This window comes from Panthera pardus, unplaced genomic scaffold, assembly GCF_024362965.1.
Source record: "Panthera pardus isolate Hobbes unplaced genomic scaffold, ASM2436296v1 HiC_scaffold_21, whole genome shotgun sequence".
Lineage (NCBI taxonomy): Eukaryota > Metazoa > Chordata > Mammalia > Carnivora > Felidae > Panthera > Panthera pardus.
This window is the reverse complement of record NW_026526777.1, coordinates 37,945,585-37,963,731: the sequence shown is the minus strand read 5'-3', so window position 1 is coordinate 37,963,731 and position 18,147 is coordinate 37,945,585. Positions and strand designations below refer to the sequence as shown.

The 18,147-nt window shown below is 40.2% G+C and overlaps 1 protein-coding gene across 2 annotated transcripts in view; it reads right to left on the bottom strand.

The window, feature by feature from the left end:
* Positions 1–9,691, bottom strand: part of PPP2R5A (protein phosphatase 2 regulatory subunit B'alpha) — a 65,072-nt gene extending 55,381 nt beyond the window's left edge. The window contains exon 1 of one of the 2 annotated variants that reach the window (XM_019428867.2): positions 9,390–9,691. In XM_019428867.2, coding sequence (XP_019284412.1) covers positions 9,390–9,573 — 184 coding nt within the window. In that variant the 5' untranslated portion in view covers positions 9,574–9,691. Of the gene's footprint in view, positions 1–9,231; positions 9,341–9,389 lie in introns of those variants that run through there. The other variant, XM_019428875.2, reaches the window with a different exon arrangement.
* Positions 9,692–18,147: the final 8,456 nt, after the last annotated feature.

Genomic DNA, 18,147 nt, shown 5'->3' with positions numbered 1-18,147 from the left:
TCTCATCACTTGAATGACTTGTTTCTACCCTTACCTGTCTTCCTTTGCCTCCACTTAAGCTATCTCTCTTGCCTTGAGATTACCCCCTTTCCTTTGATCATCATCTAAATAATGGTATTCCTTGACCTCTTCTCTTTCTACACATTTTCAGTGGTTGCTTCTACTTAAATCATTTCAAATGCCACCTTTAACCTAAAGACTCCCAGGGCGCCTAGGTGGCTTAGCCTTAGACTCTTGGCTTCGCCTCAGGTCCATGATCTCACGGTTTCTTGAGTTTTGAGTCCTGCGCTGGGCTCTGCGCTGACTGTGCAGAGCCTGCTTGGGATTCTCTCCCTCTCTGCCTCTCCCCCACTCATGCTCTCTCTCAAAATAAATAAATAAACTTAAAAAAAAAATCTTAATCTAAAGACTCCCAAATTGTTATCTCTAGCATAGGTCTATTTAGCTCTGGAACCAAATATCTAACTTCCTACTAGTCAGCTTCAATTTGATTTCCCACAGGCATTTCAACCTGTCCAACAAAAAAACCATTGCCCTCTCCCAAATCTGATCTTCCTCATTCTCCCTTTCAGTAAATTGCTATCGTGCCTCTAGCTGCCCAAATTAGAAATGTATCATCATTGGTTCTTCCCTCTCACCAAGTCCAGCCTTAGACGTGGCCACCTTCATCTATTGTCTGGATTACTGTGCCAGCATCCTCACTAGTGTTCCTTACACCCATCTCTCTTACACCCATTACTCTTCATGTTTCTTTCAGAGGAGTAAATGCAATACATGGCATTTAGACTATGATCTAGACCCTAACTGCTGCTCCAGTGTCTTCTCTAATCAGTTCCCTATTACAACACTCTTCATCACAGCCACATAGACTGCTGGCAGTTCCCCAAATAGGCTATGCTCATTCACCCCTGGGGCTGCACATATTGGCCTTTAGGTGGACCTCTTGGACCCCATCTGTCTTGGCTGAACAAGAAGATCATTTAGGTCTCAGTGTACCTGTCACTTTCTCTAGGAAACTTTCCCTGATCTCTCTCCTTACATACCAAAACTGGACTGGGTCCCCCTTACACCACTACCCTAGCCACTTACTGCTTACTCTTACTTCAAAACTTATGATAGTAGTTGAAGCTGCCTGCTTACATGTCTATATTCCCAACCAAACTACAATTTCCTAAAGACATTTAATTAAAAAAAAAAAAAAACAACAACCATTCATCATCTTATTCACTTTATTAAGTAAAGCTTTAATCTCTAAATTTTAAGCACTATGAATACCAAAGAGAGGAAAATATTTCTGCACCTGATTTTGAAAGTAAAGTATGTATCTAGTTTTAACAGCAGGTAAACGAGATCTTTTTCCCCTGGCCAATTAAAAGAAGAATGGTACTGTAAGTTTTTTTCTTTTAAAGCAGATACATATTCCTACAGAAATCATATCTTATTTTACTTATGGCTTCAGCAGGTGTTATTATAAAAGTCTGGTTGAAACATTCGGTTTTGCTAATCAAAATTCAGAGTTTACAACAAAAACTGTTCTGTCTTTTTCACTTTATTGATTTAAAGGCATGGGATTAACAATATGTTCAAATAATCTTTAACTTCTGATAATAGCTATAATTCTAGATTTCTTTTACCAATTGAGTATGAAACACAGGTAAAACTAATTAAAAGAGAAAATGTTGAGAAAATTTTGAAAAGAGAAAATTTTGAAGCCATATTTAAGATTTGGTACTCCTGAATTACAAATTAAGTCCAGTCATTAAAAAATTCCTGTTTCAGACATTTATCCTCTTTTTAGGTATGTCCATACAGTGTATTCATTAACTAAACAAAACCGAGAAAGCCTCTAGGAGCTTAAAAACCCTATGTTTCCTCCCTACATTAAAGAAAGCTTCTCTAAGGAAATGACAAGATAGCTATTTATTTTGAAAAAAAGCAAAATTGATTCCCAGTGGAGGCTAAACTACAATGACTTCTGAGGTCCCATTCAGGACCAGAAGGCTCAACTAGATATAACATCATGGTCAGGTTATAGTAGATGCAATTAGCATCACCATTCCAGTAGGAGGAGTGTGTTCCCAAGAAATCCCTTGCCGTCGGTGTCCAAGTTACAAACAGGTTCTCTGAATTTCATCATGTGAGCCTATCATATTCAGCAAATTACTCCTCCACAAAATCATAATATACTTCTTTAGGATTTCTGATCAAAACTGCAAGATTTCTAAAATTCACCAGCACTCACTCAAAAAGCCCACATAAACAAATTCCTTCAGGGAAGAGTTCAAAAGATATACTTAAAAAGTAGGTTTGAACCTGCTTATTAGTCAATATCCTGCCCAGACAAGTAGAGTTTATTTTGCATAAACCTACTCTGTCATGTAAAACTCTTTCAGCAAAGCATTTACATTCCTCATTACACAATAATGCATTAAAAGTAATTATATATTTAAAATCTGTTCCTTTCATCTCCTTCAAGGACATCCTTAGAAAGACTGCAACTCAAATTTAGAAATTACTGCAAACTAATTATTTGAATTTATACAATGTTCGTATACACACGTTCACATCTGAGAGTCAACCCAGTACTACTGTTCCACATAAACCTTCCATAACATCTTTCCTAGCAAGAAATCTATCAATAATGTTTCATGCCCCTTATACCAGTCATTTGCAAAGCACAAAATACAAAAACAAACAATCTTTTGTTTTAAACTTACATGTACTATTTACTGTCATGGTATCAAAAGCCCAGAATTTTTTGCTTAAAAACCTGGAACCAGATTTAGACACAAACGTATTAAAATAAAAAGCAAAACAGAAGAGAACCAATCTACTGATAGCATCAAACATCAGTGAACAAACAACACTGAAAGAAGCAGTCAATAACTGGGTCGGGGAAGGAGCGTTAAGGGAGGAGAGTCAACAACCAACAGGTAATTTCTTTGACAAAACAGTCATTATAACTACATAACTACAATTACTATACACACAATACTGTATTTGGTACCACAACAGGATATGAAAACACAGACGACTTCTGCTTTCAAAAGCATTTTACCATTCTGGAGACAGAATATCACTCCATAACAACTGAACACTGACTCAAAACAACAAATACAAGTCTTACTCAAATTGAATAGCAGAAAGGCCAAAGACAAAATAGGGATATGAAATAAAGTGGTACCAGGTCCTTGCTGCTCTACCTTCAATAAAAAGCTGTAGTTTAGATCAAGAGGACAAAAAGTAAAAATACTGTGCAAAAAAAAATTTCTTGTTGCTGAATACATACAAGACATAACCCAAAATAGTTCAAGTTAAGTTCAAAAATAGCTCACTTGTTTACTACCTACTACTATTCAACATATACACTAGAATCTTAGTTTTAAATCTTAAAGAAGCAGAACAATGCTTTTAGTGTATGGCAAATATCAGTTTTACATGCCAGAGTGGTTGGAATCATCATGTTACCCTGAACGATGGGATTAAAACTAGGGAAACCTCTAAGATATTTCTCACTTTCATTTTATTCAGCCACAGCTCCAAAATCACAGAGAAAAGAAAAACAGACCACCTAATATAGAATGGTAATAGTTAATTTTTAATTATGGTAACTACAGAAAAATCCTATAGAATCATCTCATACCTAAAACTCCAGAATCTAACATCTCTTCAGGAAAGCAGCTGATCAGCCACAGGGGGCAGCAAAGTTAAGAGAGTGAAAAGTAAATAGCAGGAGGTGAAGTAAGGGCAGGAAATGTAAATAGGCTGGGTAATGAGCCATGAGTATCAGAGAGAAAAGGACAAAGTCTCAATTAATGAATTAAATCAATAGACAGATAAAGCTAAATTAGTGATCTCAACCCTGGCTGCACATTAGAATCACCCTGGGAGCTTTTAAAAATACAAATGCCTGGGTCCTACCTTAGGCCAATTAATTTAGAATCTCTTAGAGGGTGGGCCTAGGCATTGATATTTTTTTAAAGCTCTGTAAGTTTACAGCCAGGGTTGAGATCCAGAGTGCTAAATACAAAAATAAAAACAAGCTAGTCTCATTACCAGCTTTTTGTAATTTAAAAAGTTAAATTTCAAAAATAAAGCACAAAAATCTATTTCCCAAATGTATCATTGTTTATAATTTGTCTCTGTCATCCAAAGAGGGACTAATTCATCTCTGTGATTTTATCAAGGGAAAATGTTATTCTTACAAATAAAAATGATTAAACTGAAGTTCAAAGGGGTTAAACAACTAGCCCAAAGCAACTGTGAGTCATCAATGATGCAGAAAGACAACTAGTCTACTATTTACAGGATAGTGCGCTATCCCAATGATCACACTATTCTAACTAAATACATTTTACTGGATTATCACTTTATTCAATTAGACACTTCATAAAATAACCCAAAATTCAATTAAGAATCAGAGTAGGTAATAAATTTGGGGGGAAAAGGAATTTGACCCTAAATAGGAATTCTGAAGATGTTAAATTAGACTTAATTGGAAAATTAAGTCTATATAATTTCACATGAAAGACAGCAATGGATACCAGATTATGAATTTCTCTAAGTATATCCTTAAAAACTTTTTTAATTAAAAAATAAGTCTTCCAGAAGATACAGCATTATTTTCAGAAAATAGTCCTAAAATGACAAAAATGTCATATGCCTTTGCAAACAAACACTTCTCTTGATACATTCAGATGAATTTCAACTCTCCTTTAGGGCCAACCCAACTATAAAAAGGGGTTTTGGGTTTAGAGAAAATTATATTAACTTTGAGAAGACCTTTAAACATTAAAAAGACTTAATAATGTCTCCCCCACAAGAAAGTTAAGGTAGTTATAAAACTTCAGATCATGTCAGTGTTCTTGTTCCAGTTACCCTAAAAGACCACATACCTCAAGGGGAAAAAATTTCTTTCCCTAAAGGTAAGCAAGGCACTTCAAATCAGCATCACTGTTACTGGCCTGGATACCTCCAGTGGGACCCAGTTTCTAAGAATATACCAACAAAGAATCTGAGTGATAACTTAGGAAGTTCTTCACTTAAATCTCAAAGCCAGTTTCATTCTGTTCTTTGCTATTTACTGCTTCCTGTAGGAGAAATGCACATCTATACAATTCTACTGGTTAATTAATTCAATGTCTTTGCCTGGTAAAAATCTTGTAGCTACGCTTTTAATATTTTAAACAGTTTAATTCTACCCTATTTCCACTTCTACACCAATGCTGAAAAATGATATAGCTTCATCTTACTTCACATAAATCATATCTGCAAACTGATTATAAATAAAATCAAACTTTAAGTCCCCAGAAAAGTTTACTATTTATGTGAATCTTTCATTTAAAAAATATTTTTAGGGGCGCCTGGGTGGCTCAGTTGGTTAAGCGGCTGACTTAGGCTCAGAGGTCATGATCTTGCAGTTTGTGAGTTTGAGCCCCGCATTGGGCTCTGTGCTGACAGCTCAGAGCCTGGAGCCTGCTTCAGATTTGTGTCTCCCTCTCTCTCTGCCCTTCCCCTGCTCACACTCTCTCAAAAATTAATAAACGCTAAAAAAAAATTTTTTTAACAAAGAAAAAAAACATATTTTTAATCTGGATTTTCAAATATCAAAGACAATGGGAGTTAACATTCTTTGCCTATTTTTAGACATTTTAATTACATTATTTCACTTATTCCCTACAATCCTGGGGAGAGAGAAGGTATTATCCCCATTTTACAGATAAGGAAAATAACTCAGAAAGATTAAAAATTTACCTTTGACCCTGGACTGCCCCAATGACCCACCTCTATCATACTAGTTCAAATTTTTATAAAATAGGTTAACAGCATAAATACTGAAATCCTTTGACCTGAGTACCGGTATCAGTTGTAACACCAGATAAATAATCACAGGCCTGAAATTAGCTGCATAAGCCTCAACTTTTCTTGTCAATAAAATGTGAATAATACTGGTTTTACACAGAGCTGCTGAGATGACCTGATGAAATATGTTTGTAAAAATACACTGAGCTATGGCTTGTCACGCAACAGCATTTCCTTAGTAAGTGTGAAAAAGCAAGGGATGTCAGGGATTAGGAGTTATACATCTTCGGACTGTTTCACTAATTATACACAATACTGTTTTTATAATTACAGAAATAAAGCAAAGTATGAAACAATTTGTAAATGCTAAGGGTTATATAAATGTCAGGCAACTACTACTTTACCAGTAAACAAATTCTTCCAGAGACGAAACAGGTTAAAATAAGCTGAAAAACTTCCTATTGTGAGTAACATATTCTTTCAAGGTTAGAAGTTTCCTAACTTGGTTACTAAAGGAAAAGTCTAAGGTAGAAAAATTAAGTCCTATACGAACTTAAATTTAAAAACAAAAAAATTGATTCATGAAATGCTTCTACTTTTATTTCTAGTACCTAGTTCTCAGGGGGAACTTACACAATTAACATAAGAAAATTAAAAAGTGTTTTGAAAAAAAAAATGTTTTTAAGCTATACAATAAGGCAGTTTAATTTTCAAAACCCACGTAACAGTTTCTCTTTAAAAAAAAAAATTTTTTTTTTTTACATTTATTTATTTTTGAGAGACAGAGTGAGACAGAGTGTGAGCAGGGGAGGGGCAGAGAGAGAGGGAGACACAGAATCAGAAGCAGGCTCCAGGCTCCTAGCTGTCAGCATAGAGCCAGATGCTGGGCTTGAACCCACGAGCCGTGATATCATGACCCGAGCTGAAGTCGGACGCTTAACCGACTGAGCCACAGTTTCTCTTTTTTAAAAAATCCTTTTAACAAGGCTTTTTTATTAAACATGTTCTATAACAAAACAGAGTTTTCTCTTAACATTTTCCCCCTTAAAATCCTGCAACCTACTTACTAAATGATTTTGCACAAATAAACTTCTTATGGATGAAAAAGTTGGGTTATTTTGCTAATCCTTACCCATAGTATGCTTTGAGGAAAATAGCTGGCACCTTTCCAGTTTAGATCCATGTGGACAAAGTGTAACATAAGCAGGTTAGTATAAACACTTGAAAGATCTCGGTTGTCCACAAATATCTGAATCTCTCCACAGGAAGATTATATTTCAGAGCAGAAAGAAAAATTCTCTTTCATACACATACTAAAGGGCTTTCCATTGGTTTTTGTTAAGACCACAAATGGAAAAAACTACTACAGAAAAAGCACACAACTCTGTAGTATCAAGTACACTGCCAAAGTACCATGTGAAGCAACTGAATTTTTTAAAAAAGCACTTTTCACGCATTCTGGCATCTGGAGTAAAAGTAGCTATTATTAGTGGGTAATCCAAGAAAGGGTCTTATTTCACAATTAAATGTGCATAAATTTATCTTGAATACCTAACTTTCCTTTTAAAGAGCACTATATTTTCATGTTAAATATACAGTTGTTATCTAAAGTTCTAATTTTATTTTTTCTCTGCTAGTGACAAAATATTATAAATAAAACATTCAATGGCACCTTCAACTTGTTGAACTATGTACATATAACTTAGAGGATTACTGACTCTGCATATTTTTGCCAAGCTTTTAAAAACTGTATTAAAAGTGTATTAAAACTGCACTTCCTAGCTTGATCTACTATGTTAAATATGCAATTATTTTTATTACATAGAAGTATTATATTAATAAAGATAACACTAAGGATCCACAATACCTTACTAAAAACCAAATTTATTAAGTATGAATAATGCTAGCAGTAAACCTTCAACCTATAAAAAATAACTTGACAATTTAATGGAAAAAAATCAACGATAAAAAATGTTTTAACTTTCACAGCATTTAATTTTTATATCACTGTTTTAATTTTTACACTTTAAAATCCATGAACAGCAATACAATGTCCTAAGAGGTAAGATGATATTCTTTTATAGCTATGACATCACTCAAGAATTAAAATCTTGGTAATGCCTACCATTGTGGTTTACCATTGACTTTGATGTGTAAATTTTAACAATTTTTTCATGCTAAAGAACAAATGATAAATGCAGCAACACAAGCTACACATATCATAAATGAAACCTTCTTTCAAAAGCCAGTTTGATTCTGGTTGTGGAATGTTCTTGATTTAGAAGAACCTTAGAGACGGGGCAGTATAGGGTCTGAATGGAGTTCCAGATCTACTGTAGGTCAACTGTGATTTGATCTGGGGTTTTCTTTAGACTCTCAGCCAAACTAAGGCTGGATTCATAGGTCCGAAGACAAAGCAGAACCAGATTATCCTTGAAGAAGATGAAATGGATTGAAAAATCTGAACATTTATCTATTTTAGTATGAATCTTTATCTTCCAGGTCTTGCAAAGCAGATTATCTAGATTTGTATCAGGTTTCTTTTTACAAGAATTGTTTTAAATGTCTAGGAGCGTTATCATCTTATTCCCAGACAATTTCTAGCTCGTAAAAAGTGAAGACATTAAAATTATAAAATTAAAAGAGTAACGCACAAACAATAAACTAGACCACCAGGAAACACTTTATTAAATATCCTTTAAATCTAGTAGTAAAAGTGAGCCAAAAGAAGTGCCAAGTTCTCCTGTAAAGCATTAGGCACAGATACGAATTTGAACTACTGTACAAACCTACAAACCTACTGTAGATTCCTCCCTGGAATCCCTGCTTCGCGAACTAAGTTCCCATTCCATTGCAAAGCAACATTTACTCTTTTATACTTCTCCAAATTACCGCGTGTATCTTCTTAGGCAATAAAGTATTTTAAGTCTTTCTAGACTTTGAGTTAACGATACCATCTAAACCTAACGACCCAGCAAATAAGACACTACACTAGTCAGATTTTTAGGCTTGTTCTTATAAATACATCTGAAGACCAGCTAACTCCTGACCGTTGTTTGCATTACGATTGCCTAGAGATCCCGGTCAGCGTGACTCTTAGGAAAGATCAATGGGAAGGGGAGGTGAGGAGAGGGTGGGAGCAGAAACTTGGTAACTGGAAAAGTAAAGAAGTAGTTGAAAGTGTCTGAAAAGCGGAGGAGGGTCTCCGAGAGACTACAGGTCGGAAGGTAGGGCAGGCTGTTGAAGCCACGAGGGGAAGGACAAGCCTGGAGGAAGAGTGAAGAACTACCTCGCGGGACGCAGGAGGAGAGTTGCAATCGCCAAGGGCAGGTGAGCGAGCGCGCAGGTGGGGAGGAGGGTTGGCAGCCTCTAGGGAAGGGAAGAGTTCAGGTGAATCAGGGAGAAGAAACAAGACTCTGAACACCAAACCTGTTTGAATCGAGCGGGGTTCGGGGGAGGCAACAGTGGAAACACGGCTCACACTACGAGCCCCACCGGCGCAGAAGGAAACCCCAGGAGGAAATGGCTCTAACGGCGCGGGGGCGAGCCCCTGCGCTCCCTCCCGGGGCTGCACCCTCCGAGGTTACCTTTGAGCTGGGGCAAGGGGTGCAGCTCCGCCTGGCTGCTCTGGCTGCGGAACTGCGACGAGCCCTGGGAGCGCTTCTGCCTCTGCGCCTTGCGCACCGATTTCCGGGTGAAGCCGTCCACTTTCTCCGAGGCCGAGATGGCGGCGGCGTTGGCAGCCCCCGCCGGCGGCGACGACGACGACATCGCCGCGGCCCTGGCGCTTGGCAGCTCCGGCTGCTGCAAGCACGGAACGGGCAGCGGCAGGAGGAGGAGGCGGGGGAGAGGCGCGGAGAGCTCGCGCCCCTCCGCCCCGTCCCCCCCGGCCGCGCCGCCCTCCCGCTCCGGGGCGCCGCCGAGCTTCTCCCCGCCGCTGCCGCCTCACGGCCACATCTCAGTGCCGGGGGTTCCTGGTCCCCGCCGCGCGGCCACCTCCCGGGGCTGACGGAGGCAAGGGCGGGGGCGGAGGGGGGTGAAGAAGTTGTTGACTTCGGGCGCGGAGGGCGGGTGGAAGAGAGCCTGAAGTTTGGACAACTGAGGCGAGGGCGCGGGGGTGCGGACGCCGAGCGCGCCTCTCTGCTCTTCAGCCCAGTTCGCCAGCCGGCCGGCTGGCCCCTCAGTGGCCGCTGCCAGTGCAGCCAGCCCTGCCTGGAGCCTCCTCCCGAGGCGCTGCCATCGCGGGTCCCCTCCGAGCCGCCTCCGCTGCGCCCGCTCTTCCCTGTCAGCGCCGGACCCTCATCTCCCGGGGCGGTGACCCGCCGCCCCGGCTCTGGGCGCGCACACACTCGCTTCTCAAGGCTCGGAGCGGTCCAAGCCCCCTCCCCCACGCGCCCTTCCGCCGCCCACGGAGAACCCCCAGCGAGCGACCGCTACAACTTGAGAAGGTGGAGGGTGCACGCAGGGGTTGGGGGGGGAAATGTGTGTGCGTGTGCGCGCGCGCTAGGGCGCGCGGCCCGGAGGAGGGGCCTTGCGGGGGGTGGGGAAGGAGGAGATTGACTGACAACTTCCGCAGGGTCCCGCCAGCCTCTCGGACGTTCGGGAGGGAGTAGGGGGTGGGAAAACATGCCAGCTCCCTCAGCCAATCGCAGGGCTAAGCGGCAGGAACGGAGTGAGGCGTGGCCTCCCTCCTCTCTCGTTAAGCTGAGAGGTTAGGCAGAGAAATGAGGCGTGGTTGTGTGACGGACTTCTGCTACAACCAATCATAAGTGAAGACGGCAAGCCGTGCGCCGCTTACGTCACAACAGCGCGATGAATTCTTGTGGTGGAGGAGAGGTGCCCCGCCACCAGCGAGGGACTTTGCGCGCCTGCGCGACAAGCCTAGGCTCTACTTGCTCTCCTGACGGCCTATCAGAAGACCAGAAAACTAGAGTGGGTAGTTTAGAGAGCAATGTGGTAGGTCCCTTCCCTTCCCTGTCCTCTCTGCTGGCCAATGAAGAGCTGAAGCGACTGGTGGAGAGTTTGAGATCTGCGGCGGGAAAGAACGCCAGGAGTTACATCACTGAAGTGGGCGGAGCAGAAGTCGGGTGGGGGAAAAGGGCAGTGGGATTGACAGACGAAGGGGCCCCGGGAGGGCGAGGAAGTGAGCCGGTCCAGTCTGAGCTAGGCACAGGAACCCTGGGCGGGCCTTGGAGCCTCCACTGGCCCCAAACCGCATAATTGGTAGTTGCGGAATAGATTTGTAGCTCTTGAGTGGTTCAGGCACCGTGGTTCCGAGAACTGTTCTCGCGCGTAGTGTGGGCAGTCTAGCATCTCCAGCTTCAAAGAGTTCTCTATATTCACACCATCCAAGAAGAGGTTTCTCATGCCCAAGTTAGTATCCCACTAATTTTCACCCCTTCTTCAGCCAGAGGCCTTCAGTTTTTCCAACAGAATGAGTACAAATTCGCTCATCAGTGGCTTCTGGATTTGGGAGCTTGCCATTTACATTCATTGTGCTCTCTTCCTTGGAGATTAACGACTAAAGTTTAAACTTATTGAAGTTAAGTTTTGTGTGTGTGTGCTTTGCGTATCATGATGCTTAATAAAAATAAGTGAATTGATTTGTATGAGAAGTATGTGAAGGGAACTAAATGTTCTCCACCCTATTATAAGACTCTCACTACCCAAATTATTAGAAAGTACTAAAGGAAATTCAGAAATTGTTTTGCCATTTATGAAAAAATGAACAAACGTTTGTAGAGTGGAAGGAGTATAAAAATATTTTAAGCCTAAATTTAAGACTGGAAAATTTTTAAAATTAGATAAGCGAGCACATTGTCTCCCTTTGGCTTGGTTTTGCGGTGGTGGCCCAAATCCATTCCTTGTCCCATGAGCTGCAGACATTTTCCTTTTGACTTGATAATAATACGTGCTGTTTATCTGTTTAAGCAAAAGTACCTGATGGATATGTACAGAAGATTCCAACTTTGATCAGGAAGTTGGATTCTAGATCCAGAGCCAAACTAACTACCTCAAAACATTTCCTTCCTCAGATCAAGAGTGGTGAAACTGTATACAATTCTCCCAGTCAGGGAGGTTGAAAAGTAAGCTGCAGCTTTGAAAAGCCACTGAAGCTCCAGACCATGTTGAATCTACCTTCACAAATGGCCAGACCAGGCCTTCTCAAAATTTGCACAACCGACCATGTAGTTCAGTGCTCTCGACTTCACTGCCACATCAGCCTTTAAAAACACTGTCTATAGGGGCACCTGGGTGGCTTAGTCTGTTAAGCATCGACTTTTGATTTTGGCTCAGGTCATGATCTCACAGTGGTGAGATGGAGCCCTGTATGCCTCTCTGCAATGAGTGTGGAACCTGCTTGGGATTCTCTCTCTCCCTTTCTCTCTGCCCCTTCCCCCACAAAATAAATAAAAATTTTAGAGGCACCTGGGTGGCTCAGTTGGTTAAGTATCCAACCTCAGCACAGGTCACAATCTCATGGTTGGTGAATTCCAACCCCATGTTGGGCTCCGTGCTGACAGCTCAGAGCCTGGAGCTGGTTTCAGATTCTGTGTGTACCTCTCTCTCTGTCCTTCCCCCGCTTGCGGTCTGTCTCTCAAAAACGAATAAACATTAAAAAAATTTAAAATAATAAAAGAAAAATAAATATATATTTTTTTAACTTAAAAACACTGTATCTTATTCACGTTTGAAGAACCACCAGTACCTACAGAATAGATTCCAAATTCCAGCTGTCTTCAAGCTAACTCCTATCTTTCAAGGCATAAATACCACCATTTTCTACACAAACTCTTTTTTCAGGTCAGACATGTCATTCCACATACTGATCTCCTACAAGTAGTTGTGCTTCCTTGACCCTCAGTCTTTACTTTTCCAACATCTCGAAATAATCGTTTTTCCATCTGGTTGAAACCTATCTTCTCTTCAAACCTCAGCTCAACCCCTATCTTTTATGAAGGCATTTACGATCATCTGGACAGTTTTGTCTCCCTTCTTTCTCTATGTTGCCAAAGCATTTATTGTCTATGTCACTCACATGCCCCATCATCACATACCATTGGAGATGGAGCTTCACTCTTCCTCCCATAAAAGTTTGTAAACACTGAAAGACCAAGAACTCAATTATTCTATACCTCCATATGCCCTACTGAGCACAGGATAGATGGACAGAACATGACAGTCTAGTTTTTAATTCTCAAAAGCAGGGTTTCTGAAAGTTTGGCCATTTGATCACCTACATCAGAATCCTCTGAGGTGCTTATTTAAAATGTAGATTCCTGGACCTGACCCCAGACACACAGAATGAGGACCTATGGGAAAAGTACTTAGAAATCCATTGTTCATAAGCTCCCTAGGTCATTCTTATGCACGCAAAAGCTTGAAACTACTATTCTCTGAATATTATTTTAAAAGATTGTAAATGTCTAAAAGAGGCAGTACCATTAATAATAAAAAGGATTTACATAAAATATGAAGGGAAAATAAAAAGCAGAAAGCAAACCAGTAGAGTAAAGCTAAAATTCATACTGGGGGGTGCCTGGGTGGCTCAGTCAGTTGAGCGGCTGATTTTGGTTTAGGTCATGATCTCCTGGTTCATAGGCTTGTGCCCCACATTGGACTCACTGCTGTCAGCACAGATCCTTCAGATCCTCTGTCCCCATTTCTTTCTGCTCCTCCCTCACTTGCACTCTCCCAAAAAGAAATAAATGTTTAAAAAAATTCATACTGAAATATGATAATAAATACTAGAAAATAGAGAACACAACAGATGGAAAGCAGATACTGGAAACAAGTTGTTGAAAGGCGTGGACCCAGCACAACTATCTAGGCTTTCTGAAATGGCCCCTTGAGGAAGAATTTTGAACACAATTTTAAAGAAAGAGTGAGTCAAAACCTGAAAAGAGAGAAGGATGGGGTTCCAGATTCAAGTCACCAAACATCTTGGGGAAGATGGCAAGAACAATAGCTCAAGAATTGAAAGGCCTGAATTTATTACTTACCAATATTATGATCCTGCTGAGTCACTCACTCAAGAGCCTTGGTTTCCACGTGTGTACATCAGGAAAAGAGTTAAGTGAACAGCTTTCTTTTATAGGGTTGGCATGAGTTTTAAATGTGACACATGAAAGAAAATACTTGGGAAAGTGAAAACTATACACATGATAATCTTACACACATATGATTTTTCATGTACTGTCTTTAGTAAATAGAGTATCTCGGTCCTAAACAGAAGCTTGGTCACTAAGAATCATCTATCAGAAAACTGCAATTGCAGTGCTAATCTGTGTGTGCCTCTGATGCAGGAAGAGTGTTGATGATGATTCCACACCATAGATCTCCTCCTCTTCCCATCTGTGAAGACCCTTGATAAACAGTGATTGAGAGGCCAAGCCTTCATCACTCGCAAATTCTTTGGTTTGTCCTCACATGACTTGATTTTGTTAGTCCATAAACATAAGTACATTTACTGATCTCATTCGTTTGTTCACAATGCCTAGCTTGCTGAGGAAAATGAGCAATTCATGAAACAACATCCACAATAGCAAAATCATGGTCCTTTAATAGTTTTAAAGAGTGAATCAAAGAAAGCGTTCTTTTCAAATCACTGAAATTCTCTAAAACATATCCAAGCAAGGTTTTGGTCGTCAACATTCTCTTTCCTTAAGGGCCTTGCTTCCCAAACTCTAATAGAGCACCAGACAAATGTGCTTTATCTGCAGATTCAAATAGTGGTGGGATTTTCCAAATTGACAAAAATAAAATAAGACAAAATTTCTCCTATATATTTTTCTTAAAAATTTGATTCTCACTACCACTTTATTGGAACCTAAGTCAAGATAGTATCTGATTTGTCGTAAAAATGTTGATTTTTAATACCTCACTCCTTTTTATTTAAATATGCCCTTTATTTAAAATTTAAAAGGAGTATAGGGGTCACTGGAAAAGTCTCACTCCTATCCCTGTCTCCCAATACCCAGTTCTCCTCCTCAGAGGCAACCAATGCTGTCAGATTCTTCCATGTGCTTCTTCCAGAGATATAGTATGTTTACGTCCTTAGGATTTAATAAATTCACATTTTAAGAAGCTCCACCAGAAGCTTCATGATTCATAGGTATTTCATACGGCTCCAGATTTCAGTGAACCTTCTAGCATTCTTACAGGTTTATGCATATCCATTCATTCATTCATTATTTTATTCATTAATTCATTCGTGTAACAGATATTTATATTTGCACACTGTGCATTAACAGAATTAGAAAGCCAAAGGAATGCCAATGACTGATCGGTACAGGTTTGGTCAAGCCAGTACCTGATCCTGGGGCAGACCAAGAAGGTCCTTCTCACGTGCCCCCAACTGTTCCAAATTGCAAAGTCCTTTCTAAAATATATCTTTCAGGAGACTTGTGTTTCTGTGTCCAATGAGATTTGACTAATAACTTAGTATGCCAGTTGTCAAAGCTTATTGAAATTTGGTTTTCATAAATAAAACTCATCACTTCTCTAGATTTTTTCAAGGACTCTAAATCTGTGTTGTCTCTCTGGCCCTTGTGCAAGCACAATTGCTCCTTGAGGTGATTGGAATGCCTGCAATTTTCAGGAAGGGTCCTTTGTTAACAGGGCTGGTTCAGCTGTCATGGTTTTCAATTGCTGCTGCTTTTGCTTTTTAATTACAAATTGTTTTTAGTCAAGTTTATCATGATCAAATCAGTTTGGTATAGTTTATTGTACAGGCTATTGTGTTGGTCAACCAGGAGCTTAGACAAGGTCAGTGGCAGTAGAGATGGGTTAGAATGGAGATTTATCTTAGAGGAGCATGCTGCAGAGGGTATTCTTAATCCCCCAAAACATGCTAGGATACTTACATGTTATGATTATCATGGAATCTCCCTTTCATAGCTGTGAGGGCTTTTGCTTCATCTAAGCAGGCTGATATCATAAATTTCTGAAAACCCCTGGTGTACTCAATCATTTACCTATATTGATGAGGGACCAGGATATAATTTGAAGAGGCTCAGCTCATGCCATATCCTCTTGTCCTGCAGAGTGGAACTAAAAAGCCTGACGTTGGCAAACTCTCCACACTTTAATTCAACTCTGAAAGCATTTTTCATGTGCCTGCTAGGTGCCAGGCAATATGCCAGACACTAGGAATGGGAAGATAAATAAAGCATGGACCCTACACTTTAGTGAGGAGGGGCAACATAAACACATGACCAAAGACTACATCATATATAAACCTTCCTTATGGTGTTGTGTGAAAACAGTGGAAGGAAGATCCAAGGTTGGTTTAGGAGGAGAGAACCAGGGAAAATTTAACAGAAAAAGTAATGCTTGAAATGAATCTTAAAACAGTTTTCATATGGATAAGACAAAAAAGAAAAGAAAAGAATACTTGCCACTCAAGAAGTCTTTCCACATTTCTTTATCACAAAAAAGATTTTCCTATCTCAGTAGATGAATTTGCTTATTTCACACAGTATGTTACCAAGAAAACATTCCATTGCAACAGAATCAAATAGTATGCCCCACCTTGTGTCAGAATTTGACTTGGAGGTGGATAGTTAAAGAGAAAGGAGAGATTAAATTCAACACATGACTGCCCTCTATACATATTTTGCAAAGCAGTGATTATAAAAATACTATATGGTTTCTTAATCCTCCATTTATAGGGGGATTTTATATAAATCTATAAGTGGTCTTCCCTTTCTGTTCACCTGGAAGAAGCATCCAGGTTTTGAGGCAGTCCCTGTCTTAAAATATCTAGCTGCTACATGCCAGCAATGTGTTCTCTCTTATTTGCTTGCCATTTGGGCTCACACTTGCAGAAAACAATCAATTTGGAGAAAATCAGCAAATTGATCTTATTTCTTTAATGTCAGGTGGTATCTATGGTTTGAAGAATCAGTATTAGTAGGACTGTGGGGTTTTCAGGTATTATTGGACTGGAAATATTCCAATGTTTTTAGATCCTAAGCTTTGGCTTCTATCCCAAACAATATAGCTTTAATACACACACACACACACACACACACACACACACACACACACACACACACATGCATGTCTGTGGGTGTGTATAAATGTAATCACTACCATAAATTTAGTTATCTTTATGTATATTTATGTTTGAGAGAGACACAAAGTGTGAGCAGGGGAGGGGCAGAGAGAGAGACACACACACACAGAGCAGGTTCCAGGCTCTGAGCTGTCAGCACAAAGCCTGACACAGGGCTCGGACTCACAAACCATGAGATCAATGACCTAGCCGAAGTCGGACATTTAACCAACTGAGCCACCCTTACCACCATAAATTTAACACCTGCCATGTAGTTGGCACCGTTCATATCAAGAATCTGGAAGAAAGAGATCAAATGAGATCCTGTCTGAAATTCTCTGTTATCTGTGTGACACCCCTTTCTGATCCCCTGAGAGTTTGGTCCTAGTGATCCAAGGACATGTTGAGGAGAAACTTTTATATTCTAGCACCTCTGGGGGCTTCTATTCTTCTTTTGTAAAAATCAATGGAAATTCAGCCTCTTTTTATTCACTCTATACAAAGGCATTCACGCAAAAAAGTGATACTGAATGGATTGGACTATCACTACCATAAAGTGCCTAGCACTTTAACAATTTTGTATATGTGGAATTATGAAGTCCCATTGCCAAGATAGAAAATGAGATTATTAAGAGATATAATGGTGTTGAGTATTTCCTATTCGTTCATTCATTCATTCATTCAAAAATTGCCCATTAACTTCCTACAGTGTATCTGTCTCTTCCAGGGGCTTGGAGAATAGCCATGAATGAGACAAAGTTTGCCTGCATGGAGTTTGCCATCAGTGGGGAAAGTTCATATTAATTAAAGTTCAACTACAAAAACGAAGGAGGGAATATGCACCAGAGGAAACACCATGTCATTCCACACAGCAGATGTACACAGCTGTGTAGCTAACCAGTGGGGTGACCAGCTGGTCCTGGTTTGCCAGGGACTTTCCAAGTTCGAGTGCTAGAAGTCTCCTGTCCAGGAGCCCCCTAAATCCTGGGTAAACCAGGACAGCTGGTCACCCTGTAAACCAAACAGGCAGTGACATCTACTTATTAGGCCTATTATGAGGAAGGCCTATGGCTAAAGGTTGTGGTCTCAACCCTAAGGAAGCATGTGCTCTTAGGGGAAGAGACAAGGCATGTGTCCAGGAAAAGATAACGTCTCATTCACAACAATATTTGATGAGAGCCAAGACAATAAATTTTGAGGAGCCCACAGCTGGTGTTTGTGTTGAGGTGGAGGAGTTGGGTTTAAGCTAGACTTGGAGGATTGGGCATAATCACCTAAGTAAAGAA